At 42.6% G+C, this 26,688-nt stretch overlaps 1 protein-coding gene across 1 annotated transcript in view; it reads right to left on the bottom strand.

Moving 5' to 3' along the window:
• The window catches only part of LOC121468794 (large neutral amino acids transporter small subunit 2-like), a 28,346-nt gene extending 5,621 nt beyond the window's left edge, over nt 1–22,725 (bottom strand). The window contains exons 1-7 of the mRNA XM_072921370.1: nt 22,243–22,725; nt 18,423–18,627; nt 15,103–15,254; nt 10,591–10,716; nt 5,574–5,727; nt 3,046–3,169; nt 2,074–2,177 (exon numbers count right to left, since the gene is read on the bottom strand). Of these exons, the coding sequence (XP_072777471.1) occupies nt 2,074–2,177; nt 3,046–3,169; nt 5,574–5,727; nt 10,591–10,716; nt 15,103–15,254; nt 18,423–18,627; nt 22,243–22,366 (989 nt within the window). The 5' untranslated portion in view covers nt 22,367–22,725. The remainder of the gene's footprint in view (nt 1–2,073; nt 2,178–3,045; nt 3,170–5,573; nt 5,728–10,590; nt 10,717–15,102; nt 15,255–18,422; nt 18,628–22,242) is intronic.
• Nucleotides 22,726–26,688: the final 3,963 nt, after the last annotated feature.

Genomic DNA, 26,688 nt, shown 5'->3' with positions numbered 1-26,688 from the left:
GGAATGGGGAGGTGATGTCATCCCATGGGGCGGTGATGTCATTGTCAATGGGCCGGTGATGTCATCGGCGGGGAGGTGATGTCATCGGTGGGGAGGTGATGTCATTGGAACGGGGCGGTGACGTCATCGGGACAGGGCGGTGATGTCATCAGGACGGAGCGGTGATGTCATCGGAACGGGGCGGTGATGTCATCGGTGGGGAGGTGATGTCATCGGCGGGGAGGTGATGTCATCGTGGGCGGGGCCATAACGTCATTGTGGGCGGAGCGGGGCCGTGGCGTCATCGCGATGGGGCGGCGACGTCATAGGAACGGGGCGGTGATGTCATCGGAATTGGGCGGTGATGTCATCGGAATTGGGCAGTGACGTCATCAGGATGGGGCGGTGATGTCATCGGAATGGGGCGGTGATGTCGTCGGAACGGGGTGATGACGTCATCGGGATGGGGCGGTGACGTCATTGCGATAGGGCGGTGATGTCATCGGCGGGGAGGTGATGTCATCCGAATGGGGGTGGTGATGTCATCGGAATGGTGCAGTGATGTCATCGGAACGGTGCAGTGACGTCATCGGAATGGAGCGGTGACGTCATCGGAACGGGGGCGGTGACGTCATCGGCGGGGAGGTGATGTCATTGCAGGCGGGGCGGTGATGTCATCGGAACGGGCGGTGACGTCATCGGAACGGGGCGGTGATGTCATCAACAGGGCAGTGATGTCATCGGGACGGGGCGGTGATGTCATCGGTGGGGATGTGATGTCATCAGAATGGGGATGGAAATGAGGGGAAAATGAGGGGAAATGGGAAAAAATGGGGGGAAATGGGGGGTTTGGGGGGGAAATGGGGATTTTGGGGGGAAAAGGGACATTTTGGGGGGAAATGGGGATTTTGGGAAAAAAATGGGAAATTTGGGGGGTTTGGGAAGCGGAAAATGGGGATTTTTGGGGAAAAAAATGGGAATTTTGTGGGGGAAAATGGGGATTTTGAGGGAAAAAGGGAAACTTTTGGGAAAAAAATGGAAATTTTGGGTAGTTTTGGAGGAAATGAGGATTTTGGGGGAAAATCAGAAATTTTGGAGGTTCTGAAGTGGGAAAAAAGTGGGATTTTGGGGACAAATTGAAAACTTCAGGAGAAAATTGTTAATTTTGAGGAAAAAATGGGGAATTTGGGGGATTTTGGGGAGAAAACTGTAAATTTGGTGATTTTCGGGAGAAAATTGTAAATCTTGGGGGATTTTGGAGGAAAATAAGAAATTTTGGGGATTTTGAGGGGGAAAACCTGGAATTTTAGGGGATTTTTGCCAAAAAAATGAGAATTTTGGGAGAAAATTGGAAATTTTGGAGGATTTTGAGGGAAAAATCAGAATGTTTTCTGATTTTGGGGGAAAAAAGAGAAATTTGGGGGATTTTGGGGAAAAAGGGGAATTTTTTTGATTTTGGGGAGATATGGGAAGGAAAATGGGGATTTTGGGGGGATTTGGGGAGTTTCGGGGAGATTTGGGGAAAATTGGGAATTCTGGGTAGGAAATGAAAATTTTGGGGAGATTTGGAAAGAAAATTGGGGAATTTTGGGGAATTTCGAGGTGAAAATGGAGAAATTTGATGGGGAAATGAAGAAAAATGGTGGAAACGGAAATTTGCAGAAAAAGAGGAGAAATTTAGGAAAAAGAAGAAAAATTCCAAGAAATTTTGGGAATTTTGGGAATTTCTCACCTGGAGCAGGGGGAGAGGGGTAAAAATGGAGAATTTTGGGGTAAAAATGGTAAAAAAAAGGATAAAAAAAATGAAAAAAAAACCCTGGGAAAAATTGGAAAAATCAGGAAAATTTTGGGGAAAATTGGGGGAAATTACTGGAATTTTTTGGGATTTTGGGAATTTTTGGGAATTTTGGGAATTTCTCACCTGGAGCAGGTGAAGAGGGGGTTGGGAAGGGGAAATTTGGGGTAAAAATGGAGAAATTTGGGGCAAAAATGGTAAAAAAATGGGGAAAAATCAGGAAAAATTGGGGGAAATTCCCGGAATTTTTGGGATTTTGGGAATTTTTGGGAATTTTGGGAATTTTGGGAATTCCTGACCTGGAGCAGGTGAAGAGGGAGCCGTTGACGCCGCCGAAGGTGGAGAGAGCCACGGCCAGAGGCATCACCCAGGCCAGGGGACCCAAAACCCTCTCCCCAAAAGTCTGCGGGGGAAAAAAACACCAAAATTCCCAAAAAATCCACAAAAAATTCCAAAAATTCCAAAATTTCCCAATTTTCCCCACAAATTCCCAATTTTTCCCCAAAAATTCCGCATTTTCCCCCCCAAAATTTCCATTTTTTACCCAAAATTTTCCCGTTTTTCCTTTTTGGATTTTTCCCGATTTCAGAAATTTCCCCCCAAATTTTTCCCAAATTTCCCACATTTCTCCCCCCCCAAAAATCCACATTTTTCACCCAAATTCCTCAATTTTTCACCCAAATTTCCCCATTTTTTCCCCATTTTCCCCCCGATTTCACTTCCCCCCCCATTTTTCACCTTTTTTTTTGTTTTTTTCCCAATTTTTCCCCTTTTTTCACCCAATTTTCACCTTTTTTTTGTTTTTGCCTTTTTTTAGTTTTTCCCTGTTTTTTTCCCATTTTTCACCATGATTTTTTTGGGTTTCCCCATTTTCCCCCCATTTTTCACGCAAATTTCACCTTTTTTCCCCCCATTTTTCACCTGATTTTTACCCTTTTTTGCACTTTTTTTTTCCTTTTTTCCCATTTTCCACCCATATTTCCCCATTTTTTCCTCATTTTTCACCTGATTTTCACCATTTTTTTTTGTTTTCCCCATTTTTTCTCATTTTCCCCCATTTTCCCCCCCATTTTCAACTTTTTTTTTTCCCATTTTTCCCCATTTCCCACCCAAATTTTTACCCCCCAAATCCCGATTTTTACCCCCCAAAATCCCCATTTTCCGCTCTAAAATCCCCATTTTTCGTCCGATTTTCACCATTTTTTTTTTGTTTTTCCCCATTTTTTTTGTTTTTTCCCATTTTCACCCCTTTTTGCCCCATTTTTGCCCACCACGGCCACGGCGGGGCTCTGCAGGATCTCGCGGGGGCTCAGCGCCGCCAGGTACGCCACGTTGGCCGCCACGTACAGGAAGGTGACGAGGGGGATGGAGATGCCGATGGCCAGGGGGAGGTTCCTGCCCGAAAAACCCAAAAATGACAAAATTCAGCCCAAAATCTGCTCCAGAAAATCTCAAAAACTGGTTCAGGTGGGACAAAAACACAAAAAACCCCGAAAATCCACCCCAAAACCAACCGAAAATGGCCTCAGGTGAGGCAAAAACCCAAAAATGACAAAATTCTGCCCAAAATCTACCTCAAAAAATCTCCAAAACTGCTCCAGGTGGGACAAAATAACCAAAAATTCAAAAATTCACCTCAAAACCACTCAAAACCACCCAAAACCACCCCAGAACTTGCTCATGTGAGTGGAAAACCCCAAAAATACCAAAAATCAACCCAAAATCTACCCCAAAATGGCCTCAGGTAGGACAGGTGAGACAAAAAACCCCAAAAATTCAAAAATACACCTCAAAACCACCCAAAACCAACCGAAAATGGCCTCAGGTGAGCCAAAAACTCAAAAAAACTCCAAGAAATCCACCCAAAAGTGGCTCAGGTGGGACAGGTGAGACAAAAACACCCAAAAATGACAAAATTCAGCCCAAAATCTACTCCAGAAAATCTCCAAAACTGGTTCAGGTGGGACAAAAACACAAAAAAACCCGAAAATCCACCCAAAACCCAACCGAAAACGGCCTCAGGTGGGACAGGTGAGACAAAAATCCCCATTTTTTTCCCCAAAATCCCCATTTCCCCCCTTTTTTCCCCATTTCCCCTGTTTTTCTCACTTTTTCACCATTTTTCTCCATTTTTTCACCATTTCCCCCATTCTTTCTCACTTTTTCACCATTTTTTCCCCCTTTTCCCTTATTTTCCCCATTTCCCCCATGTTTGTATTTTTTCACCCATTTTTTCCCACTTTTTCTCCCTTTTTTCACCCTTCCCCCCCCCATTTTTCCCAATTTCCCCCCATTTTTCTCTGCTTCACACAAAATCCCCATTTTTCACCCAAAAATCCACATGTCCTCCCATTTTTTCTCTTTCCCCCATTTTTTCACCATTTTCCCCCTATTTTTTCACCGTTTTTCCCCAGTTTTTCACCATTTTCCCTTTTTTTCCCCATTTCCCCCCATTTTTTCTCACTTTTCCCCCCATTTTTCTCCATTTTTCCCCAATTTTCCCCATTTCCCCCCATTTTTATCCCATTTATTCCCCATTTTTCCCCAATTTCCCCATTTCCCCCATTTTTCCACCATTTCCCCCATTTTCCCCAATTTTCCCCGTTTCCCCCCATTTTCTCCCATTTCACTCCCATTTTTTCACCGTTTTCCCCCATTTTTCCACTGTTTTTCCCCATTTTACTCCCATTTTTCCCCATTTTCCCCCCATTTCCCCCCATTTTTCACCCATTGTTCCCCATTTTTTCCTCGTTTTTCCCCCATTTCCCCCCATTTTCCCCCATTTCCCCCATCTTTCCCCCATTTTCCCCATTTCCCCCCATTTTCCCCGTTTTTTCCCCATTTTCTACCATTTTCTCCCATTTTTCTCCCATTTTTCCCGTTTTTCCCCATTTTCCACATGTTTTCCCCCATTCCCCCATTTTTCCCCATTTCCCCCATTTTTTTCCCCATTTCCCTCATTTCCCCCCCATTTCCCTCATTTCACCCCATTTTTCCCCCATTTTCCCCCATTTCCCCCAATTATTTCCCCATTTTCCCCCATTTTTTCCCCATTTCCCCCATTTTTTCCCCCATTTCCCCCCATTTTTGTCCTATTTTCCCCTATTTTCCCCAATTCCCCCGTTTCCCCCCATTTCCCCCCCATTTCCCCCCCATTTTTCCCCCATTTTCCCCCATTTTCCCCCATTTCTCCCATTTTCTCCCCATTTTCCCCATTTTCCCCCAATTTCCCCCGTTCTCCCCATTTTACTCCCATTTTACTCCCATTTTCCCCCATTTCCCCCCATTTCCGCCATTTTCCCCAATTTCCCCCATTTTCCCCCATTTTCCCCCATTTCTCTCCCATTTTCCCCCATTTTTCTCCATTCCCCCATTTTTTCCCCATTTTTTTCCCCCCAATTTTTCACTGTTTTTCCTCATTTTTCCACCGTTTTTCCCCATTTTTTCCCCGTTTTTCTCCATTTTTTCACCGTTTTTCCCCATTTTTTCCCCGTTTTCCCTCCATGTTTTCCACCATTTCCCCCCCATTTTTTCACCGTTTCCCCCCATTTTTCTACTGTTTTTCTCCATTTTTTCACCGTTTTTCTCCATGTTTCCCCCATTTTCCCCCAATTTCCCCGTTTCCCCCCATTTTACTCCCATTTTTTCCTCATTTTCCCTCATTTTTTCACCATTTTTCTCCATTTTTTCACCGTTTTTCCCCATTTTTTCACTGTTTCCCTCCAATTTCCCCCATTCTTTCCCCAATCCCCCCCATTTTTTCATTGTTTTTCCCAAATTTCCCCAATTTTCCCCCCACCTGCGCGGCTGCCGCAGCTCCTCGGTGACGTAGTTGAGGAAGTTCCAGCCGCCGTAGGCGAAGGATCCCTGGAGACAGGCCAGGAACAGCGGCCCCAGCCCCGGCCCCGGCCCCGCCGGGAACGCCCGCGACGGCCGCAGCCACTCGTGCTCACCTGAACAGGTGAGACAGGAACAAATTACAGGAAAAAATTTGGGGAAAATCGGTGAAAATTTGGCAAAAATCGGCGAAAATTTGGCGAAAATCGGCAAAAATTTGCATTTTTTACGCATTTTTTATCAATTTTTTTGCCATTTTTCTCACATTTTTACCAAATTTTTGACTTTTTTTTCGATTTTTTATCAAATTCTCAGATTTTCCACCAATTTTCCCCAATTTTCCCCATTCTTCCCCACTTTTTCACATTTTCCCCCACTTTTCCCCATTTTCCCCCACTTTTCCCCATTTTCCCCCACTTTTTCCCTTTTTTTGCATTTTTTCCCACAATTTTTCCCATTTTTTCCCATTCTTCCCCATTTTTCCCCATTTTCCCCCAATTTTTAACAGAATTCCCCCATTTTCCACCAATTTCCTCACTTTTCCCCATTTTCCCCCACTTTTTCCCATTTTTCCCATTTTTTCCCACATTTTTTCCCATTTTTTCCCCTTCTTCCCCAATTTTCCCCACTTTTTCCCTATTTTCCCCATTTTTCCCATTTTCCCCCCATTTTTACCCAATTCTTTCCCATTTTCCCCCGATTTTTAACAGAATTTCCCCATTTTTCCCCAATTTCCCCCCAATTTCCCCCCAATTTCCCCCCAAATTTCCCCACTTTTCCCAATTTCCCCCATTTTTTCCCCAAATTTTCTCCATTTTTCCCCAATTTCCCCCCAATTTTCCCCCATTTTCCCCATTTTCCCATTTTTCCCATATTTTCCCCATTTTTCCCCATTCCCAGGCCAGGAACAGCGGCCCCGCCCCCGGCCCCGGCCCCGCCGGGAACGCCCGCGAGGGGCGCAGCCACTCGTGCTCACCTGAACAGGTGAGACCCCAAAAAATTTGGAAGAAATCAGGAAAAAATTTGGCAAAAATCGGCGAAAATTTGGCAAAAATCGGCCAAAATTTGGATTTTTTACGGATTTTTTTTGCATTTTTTATCAATTTTTTTGCCCTTTCTATCACTTTTTTATGCAATTTTTTGACTTTTTTCCCATTTTTTATCAAATTTTCCGATTTTCCACCAATTTTCCCCACTTTTTCCCATTCTCCCACACTTTTCCCCAATTTGTCCCATTTTTTCCCATTTTTCCCACAATTTTTCCCATTTTTTCCCCTTCTTCCCCATTTTTCCCAACATTCCCCCAATTTTCCTCATTTTTCCCATTTTCCCCCATTTTTCCCCAATTCTTTCCCATTTTCCCCATTTTCCCCCGATTTTTAACAGAATTTCCCCATTTTTCCACCATTTTCCCCATTTTCCCCAATTTCACCCCAATTTCCCCCCAATTTTCCCCCATTTTCCCCATTTTTCCCCATTTTTCCCAATTTCCCCCATTTTTCCCCAAATTTTCTCAATTTTTCCCAATTTTCCCAACATTTCCCCCAATTTTCCTCATTTTTTCCCATTTTCCCCATTTCCCCCCAATTTCTACCAAAATTTCCCCATTTTCTCCCATTTCCCCATATTTTCCCCAAATTTTCCCCATTTTTCCCAATTTGCCCCAATTTTTCCCCAAGTTTTCCCTATTTTTCCCAATTCCCCCATTTTTCCCAATTTCCCCCATTTTTTCCCCAAATTTTCTCCATTTTCCCCCATTTTTCCCCATTTTCCCCCCAATTTTCCCCAATTTTCCCCATATTTGCTGATTTTTCCCCATATTTCCTGATCTTTCCCCATTTTTCCTGATCTTTCCCCATATTTGCTGATTTTTCCCCATTTTTCCTGATTTTTCCCCATTTTCCCCCACTTTTCCCCATTTCCCCCCAATTTTCCCCAATTTTCCCATATTTTCCCCATTTTTCCCCATTTCCAGGCCAGGAACAGCGGCCCCGCCCCCGGCCCCGGCCCCGCCGGGAACGCCCGCGAGGGGCGCAGCCACTCGTGCTCACCTGAACAGGTGCGACAGGAACAAATTTGGGGAAAAATTTGGGGAAAATCGGCGAAAATTTGGCAAAAATCGGCGAAAATTTGGCAAAAATCCGGAAAAAATTGCATTTTTTACACTATTTTTACTGATTTTTTTCCCTTTTTAAATCAATTTTTTCCCTTTTTTTCTCATTTTTTACCAAATTTTCCCACTTTTTACGTAAAATCTCAGATTTTTCCCCATTTTTCCCCATTTTTCCCAAAATCCCGGATTTTTCCCCATTTTCCCCTAGTTTTCCTCATTTTTGCCTAATTTCCCCCCATTTTTTCCTCACTTTCCTCCAATCTTTCCTATTTTTCACATTTTCCCCATTTCTCCCAATTTTTCCCACATTTCCCCCATTTTTCCCCAAATTTTCCCAATTTTTCCCACTTCCCCCCATTTTTACCCAATTCTTTCCCATTTTCCCCATTTCCCCCCATTTTTCCCAAAATTTTCTCCATTTCCCCCCCATTTTTCCCCATTTCCCCCATTTTCAACCATTTTCTCCCCATTTTTTCTCAATTTCCCCCATTTTTCTCACTTTTTCCCCATTTTCCCTCATTTTTTCTCACTTTTTCACCATTTTTTATCACTTCCCCCATTTTTCTCATTTTCCCCCATTTTTCTCATTTTCCTCCATTTTCCCTCACTTTTTCTCACTTTGTCACCATTTTCCACAGTTTTCCCCCTTTTTTTCCCCATTCCCCCATTTTTCCCATTTCCCCCATTTTTTTCACTTTTTCCCCATTTTTCACCCTTTTCCCCAATTTTCCCCATTTCCTCCCATTCCCCCCATTTTTTATCATTTCCCCCATTTTTCCCCATTTCCTCCCAGTTTTTTCACTGTTCCCCCATTTTTTCCCCATTTCCCCATTTTCCTCACATTTTCCTCACTTTTTCCCTATTTTTTCTCACTTTTTCACGATTTCTTCACCCTTTTTCACCATTTTCCCCCTTTTTTTCACCATTTCCCCATTTTTCCCCATTTTCCCTGTTTTCCTCCTATTTTTCCTCATTTTCCCCATTTTCCCTCATTTTTTCTCACTTTTCCCCTATTTTTTCACAGTTTTCCCCCCTTTTTTCCCCATTTTTTCTTTTTCACCATTTTCCCCCTTTTTTTCACCGTTCCCCCATTTTCCCCATTTTCCCAATTTCCCTCCATTTTTTCTCACTTTTCACCATTTTTCTCACTTTTTTCCAATTTTTTCACTTTCCCCCCATTTTCCCCCCATTTCCCCCCATTTTTCCCAAAATCCCCGTTTTTCCCCCATTTCCCCCCAATTTCCCCATTTTTCCCAAAATCCCCGTTTTCCCCCCAATCCCATTTTTCCCAAAATCCCCGTTTTCCCCCCAATCCCATTTTTCCCAAAATCCCCATTTTACCCCATTTTCCCATTTCCCCCCCATTTCCCCCCCAATCCCATTTTTCCCAAAATCCCCGTTTTTCCCCCATTTCCCCCCCAATCCACCCCCATTCCCCATTTTCCCAAAATCCCCGTTTTTTCCCCATTTTCCCCCCACTCCCCATTTTTCCCCATTTCCCCCACTTTTCCCCCATTTTTCTCACTTTTCCCCCATTTTCCCCCAATTTTCCCCCCATTTCCCCAACAATCCCTTTTTCCCCATTTTTCCCAAAATCCCCATTTTTCCCAAAATCCCCGTTTTTCCCCCAATTTTTCCCCATTTCCCCCCCCATTCCCCCATTTCCCCCCCAATTTCCCCATTTTTTCCCAAAATCCCCGTTTTTCCCCCCATTTTCCCCCCAATTTCCCCATTTTCCCCAAAATCCCCATTTTTCCCCCATTTTCCCCCATTCCCCCCCAATTCTCCATTTTTCCCAAAATCCCCATTTCCCCCCCACTTCCCCCCCATTTTCCCCCTAATTTTTCCCATTTTCCCCCATTTTCCCCCATTTTCCCCCATTTTTTCCCCATTTTCCCCAATTTCCCCATTTTTCCCCAAATTTTCTCCATTTTCCCCCATTTTTTCCCAATTTCCCCCCAATTTTCCCCCATTTTCCCCATTTTTCCTGATCTTTCCCCATTTTTCCTGATCTTTCCCCATTTTTCCCAATTTCCCCCATTTTTTCCCCAAATTTTCTCCATTTTTCCCCATTTTCCCCCATTTCCCTCATATTTTCCCCCATTTTCTCCATTTTTCCCCAATTTTCCCCCATTTTCCCCATTTCCCACCCTTTTCCTCCATTTCCCCCAATTTTTTCACTTTTTCCCCATTTTTTGACCCTTTTCCCCCATTTTTCACCCACTTTCCACATTTCCCCCATTTTTCTCATTTTCCCCCATTTTTCTCATTTTTTCACCATTTTTCACAGTTTTCCCCCATTTTTTCACCATTCCCCCATTTTTTCCCGTTTTCCTCCATTTTTTCTCACTTTCCTCCATTTTCCTCCATTTTTTCTCATTTCCCCCATTTTTCTCACTTTTTTCCCATTTTTCCTCATTTCCCCCCCATTTTTCTCACTTTTTCCCCATTTTTCACCTTTTTCCCCAATTTTCCCCATTTCCCCCCATTTTTTATCATTTCTCCCATTTTTCACCCATTTCCCCCATTTTTTCTCATTTTCCTCCATTTCTCCCCCATTTTTCTCACTTTTTCCCCATTTTCCCCCCATTTTTTATCATTTCCCCCATTTTTCTCATTTTCCCCCATTTCACTCATTTTTTCTCACTTTTCCCCCATTTTTCACCCTTTTCCCCCATTTTTCCCATTTTTCACCCATTTTCATCCATTTTTTCTCACTTTTTCCCTTTCTTTTCACCATTCCGCCATTTTTTCCCCATTTTTTCCCCATTTCCCACCCTGTTTTTCCCCAATTTCCCCCGTTTTTCCCCCCATTTTTAACTCCCCATTTTTCCCAAAATCCCCGTTTTTGGCCCCGTTTCCTGACCGCGGGCGATGAGCGCGGCGCCGGCGCCGACGATGAGCGCGAGCGCCAGCAGCTTCCCGGCCGTGAACACGTCCTGCACACGCGTGGCCCAGCGCACGCTGCCGCAGTTCACCCACGTCAGCACCACTGCGTTGGGGCGAAAAACGCGGATTTTGGGTCATTGAGGGGAAAAATGGGGATTTTGGGGGAAAAAATGGGGAATGTAGGGGGTAAGATGGGGAATTAAAGGGTTAAAAATGGGGTTGAGGGGGTGAGGTGAGAACAGGTTAAAAATTGGGTCAGTTTGGGGGAAAAAATTGGGATTTTGGGGAAAAAAACGGAGTTTTTAGGAAAAAATGGGGATTTTTGGTGAAAAAATGGGGATTTTAGGGGGTAAAATGGGGATTTTAGGGGGGAAAATGGGGATTTTTGGGGGAAATGGAGTTTAAAGGGTTAAAAATGGGGTTAAAAGGGGTCAGGTGAGAACAGATAAAAAATGGGGGAAAAAATGGGGATTTTGGGAAAAAAATGGGGATTTTGGGTCATTTCAGGAAAAAATGGGGATTTTTGGTGAAAAAACGGGGGTTTTAGGGGAAAAAATGGGGATTTTAGGGGAAAAATGGGGATTTTAGGGGGAAAATGGGGAATTAAAGGGTTAAAAATGGGGTTAAAAGGGGCCAGATGAGGAAAGAAAAAAAATTGGGTTATTTTGGGAGAAAAAATTGGGATTTTGGATCATTTTTGGGGAAAATGGGGATTTTAGGAAAAAATGGGGATTTTCTGCAAAAAAAAGGGGATTTTAGGACTAAAAGTGGGGTTTAAAGGGTTAAAAAGGGGGTTGAAGATGCTCAGGTAAGAACAGGTTAAAAAATTGGTCATTTTGGGGGGAAAAATGGGGATTTTGGGTCAGTGCGGGGAAAAAACGGGATTTTTAGTGAAAAAATGGGGGTTTTTGGCAAAAAAATGGGGATTTTAGGGGGTAAAATGGGGATTTAAGGGGGTGAAATGGGGAATTAAAGGGTTAAAATGGGATTAAAAAGGGTGCAGGTAAGGAAAGAAAAAAAATTGGGTCATTCTGGGGGAAAAAATGGGGATTTTGGGTCATTTTGGGGGAAAAACGGGATTTTCGGGGAAAAAATGGGGATTTTGGGGGAAAAAATGGGGGTTTTAGGGGGGAAAATGGGGATTTTAGGGGTTAAAATTGGGGTTTAAAGAGTTAAAAGTGGGGTTAAAAGGGGTCAGGTGAGAACCGATAAAAAATGGGGTGAAAAATGGGGGTTTTGGATCATTTTGGGGAAAAATGGGATTTTTAAGAAAAAATGGGGATTTTCTGCAAAATATTGGGATTTCTGGTGAAAAAATGAAGATTTTAGGGGTAAAATGGGAATTAAAGGGTTAAAAGTGGGGTTTAAAGGAGTCAGGTGAGAGAAAGGTAAAATTGGGGGGAAAAATGGGGATTTTGGGTCATTTTTGGGGAAAATTGGCATTTTTAAGAAAAAAATGGGGATTTTTGGGGAAAAAATGGGGATTTTAGGGGGTAAAATGGGGATTTTAGGGGGTAAAATGGGGAATTAAAGGGTTAAAAGTGGGGTTAGAAGGGGGACAGGTGAGAATAGGGAAAAAATGGGGATTTTGGGTCATTTTGGGGAAAAAAAGGATTTTTAAGAAAAAATGGGGATTTTAGGGGGTAAAATGAGGATTTTAGGGGGTAAAATGGGGATTTTAGGGGGTAAAATGGGGAATTAAAGGGTTAAAAATGGGGTTAAAAGGGGCCCAGGTGAGTCCCAGGTGAGAACTGGAAAAATTGGGTCATTTTGGGGGAAAAAATAGGGACTTTGGGTCATTTTTGGGGGAAAAATGGGGATTTTAGGAAAAAATGGGAATTTTGGTGAAAAAATGGAGATTTTAGGGGGTAAAATGGGGATTTTAGGGGGTAAAATGGGGGATTAAAGGGTTAAAAATGGGGTTAAAGGGGTTCAGGTGAGAATAGGGAAAAAATGGGGGAAAAAATGGGGATTTTGGGTCATTTTGTGGAAAAAATGGGGTTTTTAGGAAAAAATGGGGATTTTCGGGGGAAAATGGGGATTTTAGGAGGTGAAATTGGGATTTAAAGGGTTAAAATGGGGGATTAAAGGGTTGAAAATGGGGTTAGGTGAGAAAAGAAAAAAAACTTGGGTCATTTTGGGGGAAAAAATTGGGATTTTGGGTCATTGCGGGGAAAAACGGGATTTTGGGGGAAAAAATGGGGGTTTTAGGGGAAAAAATGGGGATTTTAGGGGGTAAATGGGGAATTAAAGGGTTAAAGGTAGGGTTAAAGATGCTCAGGTGAGAACAGGTAAAAAAATGGGTCATTTTGGGGGAAAAAATTGGGATTTTGGGGAAAAAAACGGAGTTTTTAGGAAAAAATGGGGATTTTTGGTGAAAAAATGGGGATTTTTGGTGAAAAAACGGGGATTTTAGGGGGAAAAATGGGGATTTTAGGGGGTAAAATGAGGAATTAAAGGGTTAAAAATGGGGAATTAAAGGGTTAAAATTGGGGTTAAAGATGCTCAGGTGAGAACAGGCAAAAAATGGGGGAAAAAATGGGGATTTTGGGGCATTTCGGGGGAAAAATGGGGATTTTCGGGGAAAAAATGGGGATTTTCGGGGAAAAATGGGGATTTTCGGGGGAAAATGGGGATTTTAGGGGGAAAATGGGGAATTAAAGGGTTAAAAATGGGGTTAAAAGGGGCCCAGGTGAGTCCCAGGTGAGAACTGGAGAAAATTGGGTGATTTTGGGGGAAAAAATTAGGATTTTGGGAAAAAAAGGGATTTTCTGCAAAAAAATGGGATTTTCGGGGAAAAAATGGGGATTTTAGGGGGTAAAATGGGGAATTAAAGGGTTAAAAGGGCTCAGGTGAGAACAGGTAAAAAATTGGGTCATTTTGGGGGGAAAAATGGGGATTTTGGGTCATTTTGGGTGAAAAAAAATGGGGATTTTCGGGGAAAAAATGGGGATTTTAGGGGGTAAAATGGGGAATTAAAGGGTTAAAATTGGGGTTAAATGGGGCTGAGGTGAGAACAGATAAAAAATGGGGGGAAATATGGGGATTTTGTGTCATTTTGAGAAAAAAACGGGATTTTCGGTGAAAAAATGGGGATTTTAGTAAAAATGGGGATTTTAGGGGGAAAAATGGGGATTTTAGGGGGTAAAATGGGGAATTAAAGGGTTAAAAATGGGGTTAGGTGAGAATAGGGAAAAAATTGGGTGAAAAATGGGGATTTTGGGTTATTTCGAGAAAAAAACGGGGATTTTAGTAAAAATGGGGATTTTTGGTGAAAAAATGGGGATTTTAGGGGGTAAAATGGGGATTTTTGGGGGAAATGGGGTTTAAAGGGTTAAAAATGGGATTAAAGATGCTCAGGTGAGAACAGGTAAAAAAATTGGGTCATTTTGGGGAAAAAATTGGGATTTTGGGTCATTATAGGGGAAAAAAACGGGGATTTTGGGAGAACAATGGAATTTTGGTCAATTTTTGGCCGTTTTTCACCATTTTTTCCCAGATTTTTCTGGGAATTCCCAAAATTTTGGGAATTTTCGGATCACTCAGGGACTCAGGTGAGCCCTGGGTGAATTCGAGGCCAATTTTGGTCAATTTTGGTCATTTTCCAGCCGTTTTTCATCATTTTTTGGCCGTTTTTTCACCGTTTTTCGCTGTTTTTTCACCGTTTTTTCCCGGATTTTTTTTGGGAATGTGCAGAATTTCGGGAATTTCGGGGACTCACGCAGGGACTCAGGTGAGCCCCAGGTGAGTTTGGACCAGATTTGGGATCACTTTTGGCTCATTTTCCCCGTTTTTTTTCCCACCGTTTTTCGTCGTTTTTTGGCCGTTTTTTGACGTTTTTTCACCATTTTTCCTGGATTTTTTTTGGGAATTCCCAAAATTCCGGGAATTTTTGGATCACTCAAGGACTCAGGTGAGCCCCAGGTGAATTCGAGGCCAATTTGGGTCATTTTTGGTCATTTTCGAGCCATTTTTTCCACTGTTTTTCGCCATTTTTCACCTTTTTTTGCCATTTTTTGCCTTTTTTTCGCCGTTTTTCCCGGATTTTTTTGGGGAATTCCCAAAATTCCCAAAATTTGGGGTTCCCTCAGGGACTCAGGTGAGCCCCAGGTGAGTTTGGACCAAATTTGGGATCACTTTTGGCTCATTTTTGCCCCGTTTCTTTTCGCCGTTTTTTAGTCATTTTTTGACCATTTTTCGTCATTTTTTCGCAGTTTTTTGCCCTTTTTTCACCGTTTTTCCCGGATTTTTTTGGGAATTCCCAAAATTTTTGGAATTTTGGGCTCACTCAGGGACTCAGGTGAGCCGTGGGTGAATTCGAGGCCAATTTTGGTCATTTTGGGTCATTTTCCACCTGTTTTTTTCCACCGTTTTCCGCCATTTTTTGGCCGTTTTTCGTCGTTTTTTCACCGTTTTTCGCCGTTTTTTCACCGTTTTTTCCCGGATTTTTTTTGGGAACGCTGGGAATTTCGGGAATTTCGGGACTCACGCAGGCAGGCGGCGGCCAGGACGCGCAGGGCGGGCTCGGGGGTGCCGCAGGTGGGGAAGAGCGGCTGCAGGACGTAGTTGGCGAAGGTCAGGGCGATGACCGCCTGGTTGGTCGGGTAAATCACCAGCACCGAGATCCACAGGCGCAAAAATCTGGGCGGAAAAAACGCAATTTTGGGAAAATTCCATCAGGGGAGAGGTTAAAAAAAAAAACGGGGCGAAAAAACGGGAGGAAAAGGGAAAAAAAACGAGGCGAAAATTGAGATTTTTTGTTGAGTTGCGGTGAGGAAATGTCGCGAATCGCAGCGCTAAAATTCCTTAAAATTGGGTAAAATTTCAGGTTAAAAAATTCCTGAAATTCTCCCAAAAATCTTATTAAATTCCAGCACTAAAAATCCCCACAAAATCCCTTAAAAATCTGGTCAAAAATTCCCAGAAAATCCCACAAAAATCTCATAAAATTCCAGCCCAAAAATCCAGTGAAAAAGCCATAAAATTCCAGTCTAAAATTCCCACAAAATCCCACAAAAATATCATAAAATTCTAGCCCAAAAATCTCCTAAAAATCATCTAAAATCCCTTAAAAATCTGGTCTAAAATTCCCATAAAATCCCCCAAAAATCTCATTGAATTCAAGCCCAAAAATCCCCCCAAAATCCCTTAGAAATCTGGTATAAAATTCCCAGAAAATCCCCCAAAATCTCATAAAATTCCAGCCCTAAAATCCCCCAAAATCCCCCCAAAATCCCTTAAAAATGTGGTCTAAAATTCCCAGAAAATCCACCAAAAAACCCTTTAAAATTCCATCCTAAAAATCCCAAAAATCCAGTGAAAATGCCATAAAATTCGAGCCTAAAACATCCCTGAAATCACCCAAAAATCTCATTAAATTCCAGCCCAAAAATCCCCCCAAAATCCCCCCAAAACCCCTTAAAAATCTGGTCTAAAATTCCCATAAAATCCCACAAAAATTCTGGTCCTAAAATCTGGTAGAAATCCCATAAAATTCCGGCCTAAAAAGTCCCTAAAATCCCCCAAAAATCTCCTAAATTCCAGCCCTAAAATTCCCTGAAATTCTCATAAAATCCCCTAAAAAATCCATAAAATTCCAGCCCAAAAATCTGGTAAAAATCCCGTAAAATCTGATAAAAATGCCATAAAATTCCGGCCTAAAAATTCCCTAAAATCACCAAAAAAAATCTCACAAAATTCCAGCCCTTAAATCCCCTAAAAAACCCCAAAAAATCCTGTAAAATTCCTGGTCTAAAATTCCCAGAAAATCCCACCAAAAATCAAATTCCAGCCCAAAAAAATGCCCAAAAATCCCAAAAAATTCAGGCCCAATGGGAAAATGGCGGGAAAATGACACAAAATGGTGGAAAAAGTGACACAAAGTGGTGGGTAAGCGACACAAAATGGTGGAAAATTGACACAAATTGGCAGAAAAATGACACAAAATGGCGGGAAAATGACACAAAATGGCGGGAAAGTGACACAAAATGGTGGAAAATTGACACAAAATGGCGGGAAAATGACACAAAATGGCGGAAAACTGACACAAAATGGTGGGAAAATGACACAAAATGGTGGGAAAATGACACAAAATGGTGGGAAAATGACAGAAAATGGTGGGAAAATGACACAAAATGGTGGGAAAATGACACAAAATGGCAGAAAAATGACATAAAATGGTGGGAAAATGACAGAAAATTGACACAAAAAATGGCGGGAAAGAGACACAAAATGGCGGAAAAGTGACACAAAATGGTGGAAAACCCACAAAAAATGGCGGGAAAATGACTGAAAATTGACACAAAATGGCAGGAAAGAGACACAAAATGGCGGGAAAATGACACAAAATGGCGGAAAACTGACATGAAATGGTGGAAAAGTGAAGGAAAATGACAGAAAATTGACACAAAAAATGGTGGGAAAGAGACACAAAATGGCGGGAAACCAATACAAAATGGTGGAAAAAGTGACACAAAATGGTGGGAAAGTGACAGGAAATGGTGGGAAAGTGACACAAAATGGCTGAAAACTGCCACAAAATGGCGGGAAACGGAAGGAAAATGGCGGGAAAATGACACAAAATGGCAGAAAAATGACATAAAATGGCGGAAAAAAATGACAGAAAATGGCGGAAAAATGACAGAAAATGGCAGAAAAATGGCAGAAAATGGCGGGAAGCTGAAGGAAAATGACAGAAAATTGACACAAAATGGCGGAAAATTGCCACAAAATGGCGGGAAAGCGACACAAAATGGTGGGAAAGTGACAGGAAATGGTGGGAAACCGACAGGAAATGGTGGCAAAGCGACACAAAATGGCGGGAAAATGACACAAAATGGCTGGAAAGCAACACAAAATGGTGGAAAACCGACACAAAATGGTGGGAAATCGACACAAAATGGTGGCACACTGACAGAAAATGGCGGAAAAAAATGACAGAAAATGGTGGCAAACTGACACAAAATGGCAGGAAAATGACACAAAATGGCGGGAAAGTGACACAAAATGGTGGGAAACAAACACAAAATGGTGGGAAAATGACAAAAAATGGCGGGAAAATGACAGAAAATTGACACAAAAAATGGTGGGAAAGAGACACAAAATGGTGGTAAAATGACACAAAATGGTGGAAAACCCACAAAAAATGGCGGGAAAATGACTGAAAATTGACACAAAATGGCAGAAAATTGACACAAAATGGCGGAAAACCAACACAAAATGGCAAGAAACTAAAGGAAAATGGCAGGAAACCGACACAAAATGGCGGAAAAGTGACACAAAATGGTGGCAAACTGACAGGAAATGGTGGGAGAAATAACAGAAAATGGCAGGAAAATGACAGAAAATTGACACAAAAATGGTGGGAAAGAGACGCAAAATGGCGGGAAAATGACACAAAATGGTGGAAAACTGACAGGAAATGGCGGGAAAGTGACACAAAATTTACGCAAAAAATGGCGGGAAAGAGACGCAAAATGGCGGAAAACTGCCACAAAACGGGAAACGGAAGGAAAATGGCGGGAAACTGAAGGAAAATGGCGGGAAACCGCAACAAAATGGTGGAAAAGTGACGGAAAATTGTAACAAAATGGCGGGAAAGTGACACAAAATGGCGGGAAATGGAAGGAAAATGGCGGGAAAACGACAGAAAGTGGAGGGAAACCGCCACAGAATGGCGGGAAAATGACACAAAATGGCGGGAAACTGCCACAAAGTGGCGGGAAACCCAGAAAAATTGTCGGGAAACGGCCCCATGAGGGGAAATTTCCCCGTTTTTTCCCCAAATTTCAGGAATCTGTCACATCTCACCCGACGAGGGGCCCGAAGGCGTGGCCCACGTAGGCGTAGTCGCCGCCGGGGCGGGGCAGGGCCACGCCCAGCTCGGCGTAGCAGAGCGCCCCCAGCGCCGTGACGGCCCCGGACAGGCCCCAGATCAGCAGCGCCGGCCCCACGGCCCCGGCGTGCGCCAGCACCCCCCGCGGCGCCACGAAGATCCCCGAGCCGATGATGTTCCCTGGGGAGAAAAAAAACGGGGAAAAACGGGAAAAAACGGGGAGTTTTGGGGTTATGGGGGGAAATTCGGCGTTTTTGAGGGGTTTTGGGGGGAGAATTGGGGATTTTTTAGAGGAGTTTTGAGGAGAAAATTGGGAATTTTTAGGGGTTTTTTGAGGAGAAAATTGTGAATGTTTTAGGGTTTTTGGGGGTAAATCAAGGAATTTTTGGGTTTTGGGGGGGAAATTGGGAATGTTTGAGGAAAAAAATTGAGAGTTTTTTAGGGGTTTCTGGCAAAAATTGGGAATATTTTGGGGTTTCGGGGCAAAATTGGGACTTTTTTGAGAGGTTTTTGGGGGGAATTGGGAATTTTTGAGGGAAAATTGGGGTTTGTTTGGGGTTTTTGGGGAAAAATTGGGAATATTTAGGAGTTTTGGGGGGAAATTGGGAATTTTTAAAGGTTTTGGGGGAAATTGGGAGGTTTTTGAGGAGTTTTGGGGGGAATTGGGAGGTTTTGAGGGAAAAACTGGGGTTTGTGAGGGGTTTTGGGGGGAAAATTTGGAATTTTTGAGGAAAAAATTGGGATTTGTTAGGGGTTTTCAGGGGAAAATTTGGAGTATTTAGGGGGTTTTGGGGAAAAATTGGGAGTGTTTAGGGGTTTTGGGGGGAAATTGGGAGGTTTTGAGGAAAAAATTGGGATTTGTGAGGGGTTTTCGGGGATTTTGAGGGGGTTTTGGGGGGAGAATTGGGAGGTTTGGAGGGGAAATTAGGGTTTGTGAGGGGTTTTTGGGGATTTTGAGGGGGTTTTGAAGAGAAAATTGGGATTTGTTAGGGGTTTTCAGGGGAAAATTTGGAGTATTTAGGGGTTTTGGGGAGAAAATTTGGAATTTTTGAGGAAAAAATTGGGATTTTTTAGGGGTTTCTGGAGAAAATTTGGAGTATTTAGGGATTTTGCAGGGAAATTGGAAATTTTTGGGGGAAATTGGGAATTTTTGGGGGACAAATTGGGATTTTTTGAGGGGTTTTCCGGGGAAAATTTGGAATTTTTGAGGAAAAAGTTGGGGTTTGTTAGGGGTTTTTGGGGAAAAATTGGGAATATTTAGGGGTTTTGGGGGGAAATTGGGAGTTTTTTGAGGGGTTTTGGGGGGAGAATTGGGAGGTTTTGTGGGAAAAAGTGGGATTTGTTTAGGGATTTCGGGGAAAAATTTGGAATATTTTGGGGTTTTGGGGGTGAATTGGGAATTTTGAGACGTTTTTGAGGAGAAAATTGGGAATTTTCGGGTTTTGGGGGAAAAATTTGGAATTTTGGGGGGACAAATTGGGATTTTTTTTAGGGGTTTGGGAGGAGAATTGGGAATTTTTAGGGGTTTTTGGGGGAGAATTGGGAAATTTTTAAGGGGTTTTTGGGGGGACTTGGGAATTTTGAGGGGTTTATGAGGAGAAAATCGGGAGTTTTGGGGGAGAAATTGGGGGGTTTTGGGGAAAAATTGGGGGAAAATGGGGGGTTTCGGGGTCGTTTGGGGAAAAATTGGGAATTTTTGGGGGTTTGGGGAGAAATTGGGGGGTTTTGGGGTTCTTTACGGGGAAATTGGGAATTTTTTGAGGGGTTTTTGAGGGGAATTGGGAATTTTTTAGAGGTTTTTGAGGAGAAAATTGGGAATTTTGGTGATTTTGGAGAGAAAATTGGAGGGTTTGGGGGGGAAAATTGGGGGGGAAGTCGGGGGGTTTTGGGGTTCTTTGGGGGGAAATTGGGAATTTTGGGGGTTTTTGGGGGTAAATCCAGGAATTTTCAGGTTTTGGGGGAGAAAACTGAAGGTTTTGGGGGGAAAATAGGGAATTTTTGGGGGTTTGGGAGGAAAATTCAAAATTTTTGAGGATGTTGAGGAAAAATCCGGAGGTTTTAGGGAAAAATTGGGATTTTTTTTTTTGGGGGGGGGGAAATCAGGAGGTTTTGGGGAAAATTGGGGGTTTTGGGGAGAAAACAGGGAATTTTGGGGGGTTTTGGGGGGGAAATCAGGAAAATTGGGAAAATTGGGAATTTTTAGAGGTTTTGGGAGTAAAATCAGATGGTTTTGGGGGAGAAATTGGGATTTTTTTATGGTTTTGGGGGAGAAATTGGGATTTTTTATGGTTTTAGGGGGAAGTTTGGGGGAGGTTTGGAGGAAAAATTGGGAATTTTTAGGGATTTTGAGGGAAAAATGAGGAGGATTTGGGGGGAAATTGGGAATTTTTAGGGGTTTTGGGGAAGAAATTAGGAAGTTTTAGGTTTTTCAGGGGGAAAATCAGGAATTTTTAGGGGTTTTGGGGAGATTTGAGGGAAAATTAGGGATTTTTAGGGTTTTATGGGGGAAAATCCAGGATTTTGAGGGGTTTTGGGGGAGGTTTGGAGGAAAATTGGGAATTTTGGGAGAATTAAAATTCCCAGCCTGATGAAATTCCCTGGATTTAGGGCAAAAAAAAATGGGATTTGGGGCAAAAAAATGGGATTTGGGGCAATTTCGGGGGATTTGGGGCAAAAAATTGGAATTTGGGGCAATTTTGGAGGACTTGGGGTAAAAAATGTGGCATTTGGGGCAATTTTTGGGGAATTCAGGGGAATTTCGGGGGATTTGGGGCAATTTTGGAGGAATTTGGGCAGTTTTGGAGGAATTTGGGGGAAAAAATTGAGATTTGGGGTAATTTTAGAGGAATTTTGGGGTTTTGGGGGGATTTGGGTCAATTTTTGGTGAAATTTTGGGGGGATTTGGGGCAATTTTGGGGGATTTGGGGCAATTTTGGGGGATTTGGGGTGAATTTGGAAGATTTGCGGCAAAAAATTGGGGATTTGGGGTAATTTTAGAGGAATTTGGGGGGTTTGGGGGGATTTGGGGCAATTTTGGGAGAATTTGGGGAAATTTTTGGGGGATTTGGGGCAATTTTGGGGGATTTGGGGCAAAAAATTGGGATTTGGGGTAATTTTAGAGGAATTTTGGGGTTTTGGGGGGATTTGGGGCAATTTTGGATGAATTTGGGGCAATTTTGGTGTTTCTGGGAAGACACAAATCCCATCCCCGCAAACATTCCCACGATTTGGGGCAAATTTTGGGAATTTTGGGTGAATTTGGGTCAATTTAAGGCCAAACTGGGTCAATTCCGGGTGACCCGGGAGGGTTTTGGAGGGAATTTTGGGGGGAATTTTGGGAATTTCGGGTCCCGAGGAAATCCTGGGAATTTTGGGAGGGATTTGGGGGGAATTTGGGGGATTTTGGGGGGGTTTTAGGGAGATCCCGAGGGCCGAGGGGGGAATTTAGGGGGGTCCGGCTGTTTATTTGGCCTTAAAAACCCCAAAAAATCCCTCAAAACCCCCAAAACCCTCAAAATTCTCAAACCCCCAAATTTTCGAGGCGAACCCCGAAATTTTTTTGTTTTTCCCCCAAAATCCGCGGCGATTTTGGAGGAAAATCCCAAAATTTCCTCACCCTGGGGGGTTCCCGAGGGACAACACGGAGGAACCCAACGGGAAAAAATTCAAATTTTTGGGGGGGTTTTAAAGCGATTTTTGGGGATTTGGGGCAATTTGTGTTTTAGGGGTTTTTGGGTGGATTTTTGGGGATTTTTTCGGGATTTTGGGGATTTGGGGAGGGTCCCAAAAACTCACCCACGATGATCCCGCAGGCGCTGAGGAGTCCGATCTCCTTTTTCAGTGCCACTCCTCCCTCCTCTTCATCCTCTTTTTCCTCTTTTTTGGGGCTTTTTCCGCGGTTTTTGGGGCCGGATTCCATCGGGAATTCGTGGTTTTTTTGGGGTGAAAAATACAAGAAAAATACGGGGTTAAAATGAGGGAAAAAAGGGATTTTTTGGGGGTTTTTTTAGGGAGGAGGAGGAAGGACAGAGGGAGCCTTGGGGGTGACCTTCGGCCTCGCCGGGGCCGGACTTTGCCGGAGGAGGAGGAGGAGGAGGAGGAGGAGGGGGGAAAGGGAAAAAGGAGGGAGGGGAAAAAAAATTAAAATATAAAAAAAAACCCGACCCCGAAATGAGGAAAAATCGGCCTGAAATGGCTCAAAATCAAACAAAAGTGGCTCAAAATGGCTCAAAATTAAACAAAAGTGACTCAAAATGGATCAAAATCAAATAAAATCGGCCTGAAATGGCTCAAAATCAAACAAAAGTGGCTCAAAATGGCTCAAAATTAAACAAAAGTGGCTCAAAATGGATAAAAATCGAATAAAACTGGCACAAAATGGCTCAAAATCAAACAAAAATTGCACAAAATTGCTTAAAATGCCATAAAAGTGACACAAAATTTATGTAAATGTCCTGAAAGTGGCACAAAATGCCAGAAAAGTGAATAAAATTGCTCAAAATGCACCAAAAGTGGCACAAAATTGCTCAAAATCAAATAAAAGTGACTCAAAATGGAAGAAAAGTGAATAAAATGGAGCAAAATTAGCCAAAAGTGACTCAAAATGGAAAAAAAGTGAATAAAATGGAGCAAAATCAGGCAAAAGTGGCCCAAAACGGCTCAAAATTAAACAAAATTGGCACAAAATTGCTTAAAATGCCATAAAAGTGACACAAAATTGAACATAATTCCCCAAAAGTGGCACAAAATGGGACAAAATCAAACAAAAATTGCACAAAATTGCTTAAAATGCCATAAAAGTGACACAAAATTGATGAAAATTCCCCAAAAGTGGCACAAAATGGGACAAAATGCCTCGGAAAATCCTCAAATCTCCTCAGAAAATTCCAAATTCTCCCCAGAAAACCCCAAAATTCCCTCATGAAACCACAAAATCTCCTCATGAAACTTCAAAATCCTCCTGAAACTCCCAAATCTCATCAGAAATTCCCAAAATCTCCTCAAAATTCCCAAAATTCCCTCATGAAACCTCAGGATCTCCACATAAAATCCAAAAATCTCCACAAAAAGCCCCAAAATCTCCTCAGAAAATCCCAAAATTCCCTCCTGAAACCCCAAAATCTCCTCAAAAAAAAAAAAATCCCAAAATTCCCTCATAAAACCTCAGAAACTCCACATAAAACCCAGAAATCTCCTCAAAAAACCCAAAATTCCCTCATGGAACCCCAAAATCCTCCTAAAATCCCAAATCGCCTCAGAAAATTCCAAAATCTCCTCATAAAATCCCAAAATTCCCTCATAAAACCCCAAAATCTCCTCAAAAATTACAAAAATCTCCTCAAAAAAACCCCAAAATTCCCTCCTTAAACCACAAAATCTCCTCAAAAAAAATCTCAAAATCCCCTCATGAAACCTCAGAATCTCCACATAAAACCCAAAAATCTCCTCAAAAAAACCCAAAATTCCCTCATAGAATCCGAAAATCCTCCTAAAACCCCCAAATCGCCTCAGAAAATTCCAAAATCTCCTCAGAAAATCCCAAAATTCCCTCATAAAACCTCAAAATCTCCTCAAAAATTACAAAAATCTCCTCAGAAAACCCCAAAATTCTCTCATAAAATCCAAAATCTCCTCATGAAACTCCAAAATCCTCCTAAAACCCCCAAATCCCCTCAGAAAATTCCTTTTTTTACCAAAATTTCCCTTTTTTTACCCAAATTCTATTTTTTCACCCAAATTCTCCCTTTCTAACCCAAATTTCCCTTTTGCTCCCAAATTCTCCCTTTTTCACCCAAATTCCCCCTTTTTTTACCCAAATTCTCCATTTTTCACCCAAATTCCCCCCTTTTACCAAAATTCTCCTTTTTAACCCAAATTTTCCCTTTTATTACCCAATTTCTCCCTTTTTCACCCAAATTCTCAATTTTCCTCCCCAAATTCTCTTTTTCCCCTCAAAATTTTCCATTTTTCCTGAAATTTCCCCTATTCCACCCAAATTCTCCATTTCTCACCTAAATTATCCAATTTTTACCCAAATTCTCCCTTTTTTACCTAAATTTCCCCTTTTTTACCCAAATTTTCCCTTTCTCACCCAAATTCCCCCTTTTTTACCCAAATTCTCATTTTTTCACCCAAATTCTCCTGTTTTACCCAAATTTCCCCTTTTATTACCCAATTTCTCCCTTTTTCACCCAAATTCTCCCTTTTTCACCCAAATTCTCCATTTTCCCCCCCAAATTCTCTCTTTTTCCCCTCAAAATTTTCCATTTTTTTCCTGAAATTCCCCCTTTTCAACCTAAATTATCCAATTTTTACCCAAATTCTCCCTTTTTTACCCAGATTTCCCTTTTGCTCCCAAATTCTCCCTTTTTTTACCCAAATTCTCAGTTTTTCACCCAAATTCCCCCTTTTACCCGAATTCTCCTTTTTTCCCCCAAATTCCCCCCTTTTACCCAAATTCTCCCTTTTTCACAAAATTCTCCATTTTCCTCCCCAAAATTCTCCCTTTTTCCCCTCAAATTTTTCCATTTTTTCCTGAAATTCTCCCTTTTTTCACCCAAATTCACCCTTTTTTCCCCATATTCTCCACTTTTTAACCCAAATTTCCCCTTTTATTACCCAAATTCTCCATTTCCCGCCCAAATTCTCTTTTTCCCCTCAAAATTTTCCATTTTTTTTCCTGAAATTCCCCCTTTTCAACCTAAATTATCCAATTTTTACCCAAATTTCCCCTTTTTTTACCCAAATTCTCCTTTTTTACCCAAATTCTCCTTTTTTACCCAAATTTTCCCTTTTATTACCCAAATTCTCCCTTTTTTCACCCAAATTCTCCATTTTTCTACCCAAATTCTCCCTTTTTCACCCAAATTTTTCCATTTTTTCCTGAAATTCCCCCTTTTTGCTCCCAAATTCCCCCCTTTTTACCCGAATTCTCCTTTTTAACCCAAATTTTCCCTTTTTAATCCAAAGTCTCCATTTTCCTCCCCAAATTCTCCCTTTTTCCCCTCAAAATTTTCCATTTTTTCCTGAAATTCTCCCTTTTTTCACCATTTTTATTACCCAAAATTCCCCTTTTATTACCCAAATTCTCCCTTTTTCCCCTCAAAATTTTCCATTTCTTCCTGAAATTCCCCCTTTTCCACCCAAATTCCCCATTTTTTCCCCAAATTCCCCATTTTTTACCCAAATTTTCCCTTTTTCCCCTCAAAATTCCCCCTCACGCCTTTACCGCCGATTTCCCCTCAGCGCTGGCTCCGCCCCCTCGCGCGCGACGCCGTTTCCCGCCTTTCCCCCTCATTAAAATTCAGCCTTGGCCACGCCCCCTCTATTGATCCAATACTCGTTAAACCACGCCCATTTCTTCCTTAAAAGGTAAAACCACGCCCATTATGCAAATCACGCTCTGTATTGCATATTATGCTCCAAACCACGCCCCCCCTTTTGGCCCCGCCCCCTCCTCTCATGCCACGCCCCCTCTCCCTCCTGTCTTCCCCCCTCCCCCACCGCAATTAACGCCGCATTAATTGCGCCCCGCTGGCGTTAATGGCTCACTAATTAACCCCGCCGGCCGTGATTAGCGGGTTACTCATTAACTCCCGGTCTTAAAGGGGCCGCGGCCGCTTTTAATTAATCCCCTGCGCTAATAAATTAATAACTTAATTAAGCCCTATCTAATAAACCCCAGCGTGCAAACCAATCAATTAATTATATCCTAATTAACCCCCTAATTAACCCGCGGAGCGCCACCTCAACGCTCGTTTGGCCGCATTGCCCGCTTAGTTAATTTATTAAGGCGCTAATTAGCATAATTAAATCAGCGTAATTAAACGGGGCTACTTAATGAGAGCGCAGAGAAAAGCGGCGGTGGCGCCTTTAGGACCAGACCCCGCCCCCCGCGCCTTCCTATTGGTCAGCTCCGCCTCAGCCCCGCCTTTCTGCACGCCGATTGGCTGAAGCTTTAACCCACTTCCGCCCCTCTGAGCGTCTTCATTGGTTGTCACCTTCTAACCACGCCTTTTCCGCTGAAATACGCGTTTTTATTGGTTGGATGAGACCAAGCCACGCCCCCAGCCTTTTGCTGTTAGCCGCTGCTTTGCCCTTTCCTCGCGCTGCCATTGGCTGCCGCTCTTCCCGCCTCCCGCCGCTCCGCTGTTCCTATTGGCTGCCTCACTCTTTCTCCCGCCTACCTTTAATCCGATTGGATAGCGTAAAACCACGCAGCAGCGTTTTAAGTGGTTTTAC

Source organism: Taeniopygia guttata, chromosome 36 (genome assembly GCF_048771995.1).
Source record: "Taeniopygia guttata chromosome 36, bTaeGut7.mat, whole genome shotgun sequence".
NCBI lineage: Eukaryota > Metazoa > Chordata > Aves > Passeriformes > Estrildidae > Taeniopygia > Taeniopygia guttata.
This window is presented reverse-complemented; position numbering and strand designations above follow the sequence as displayed.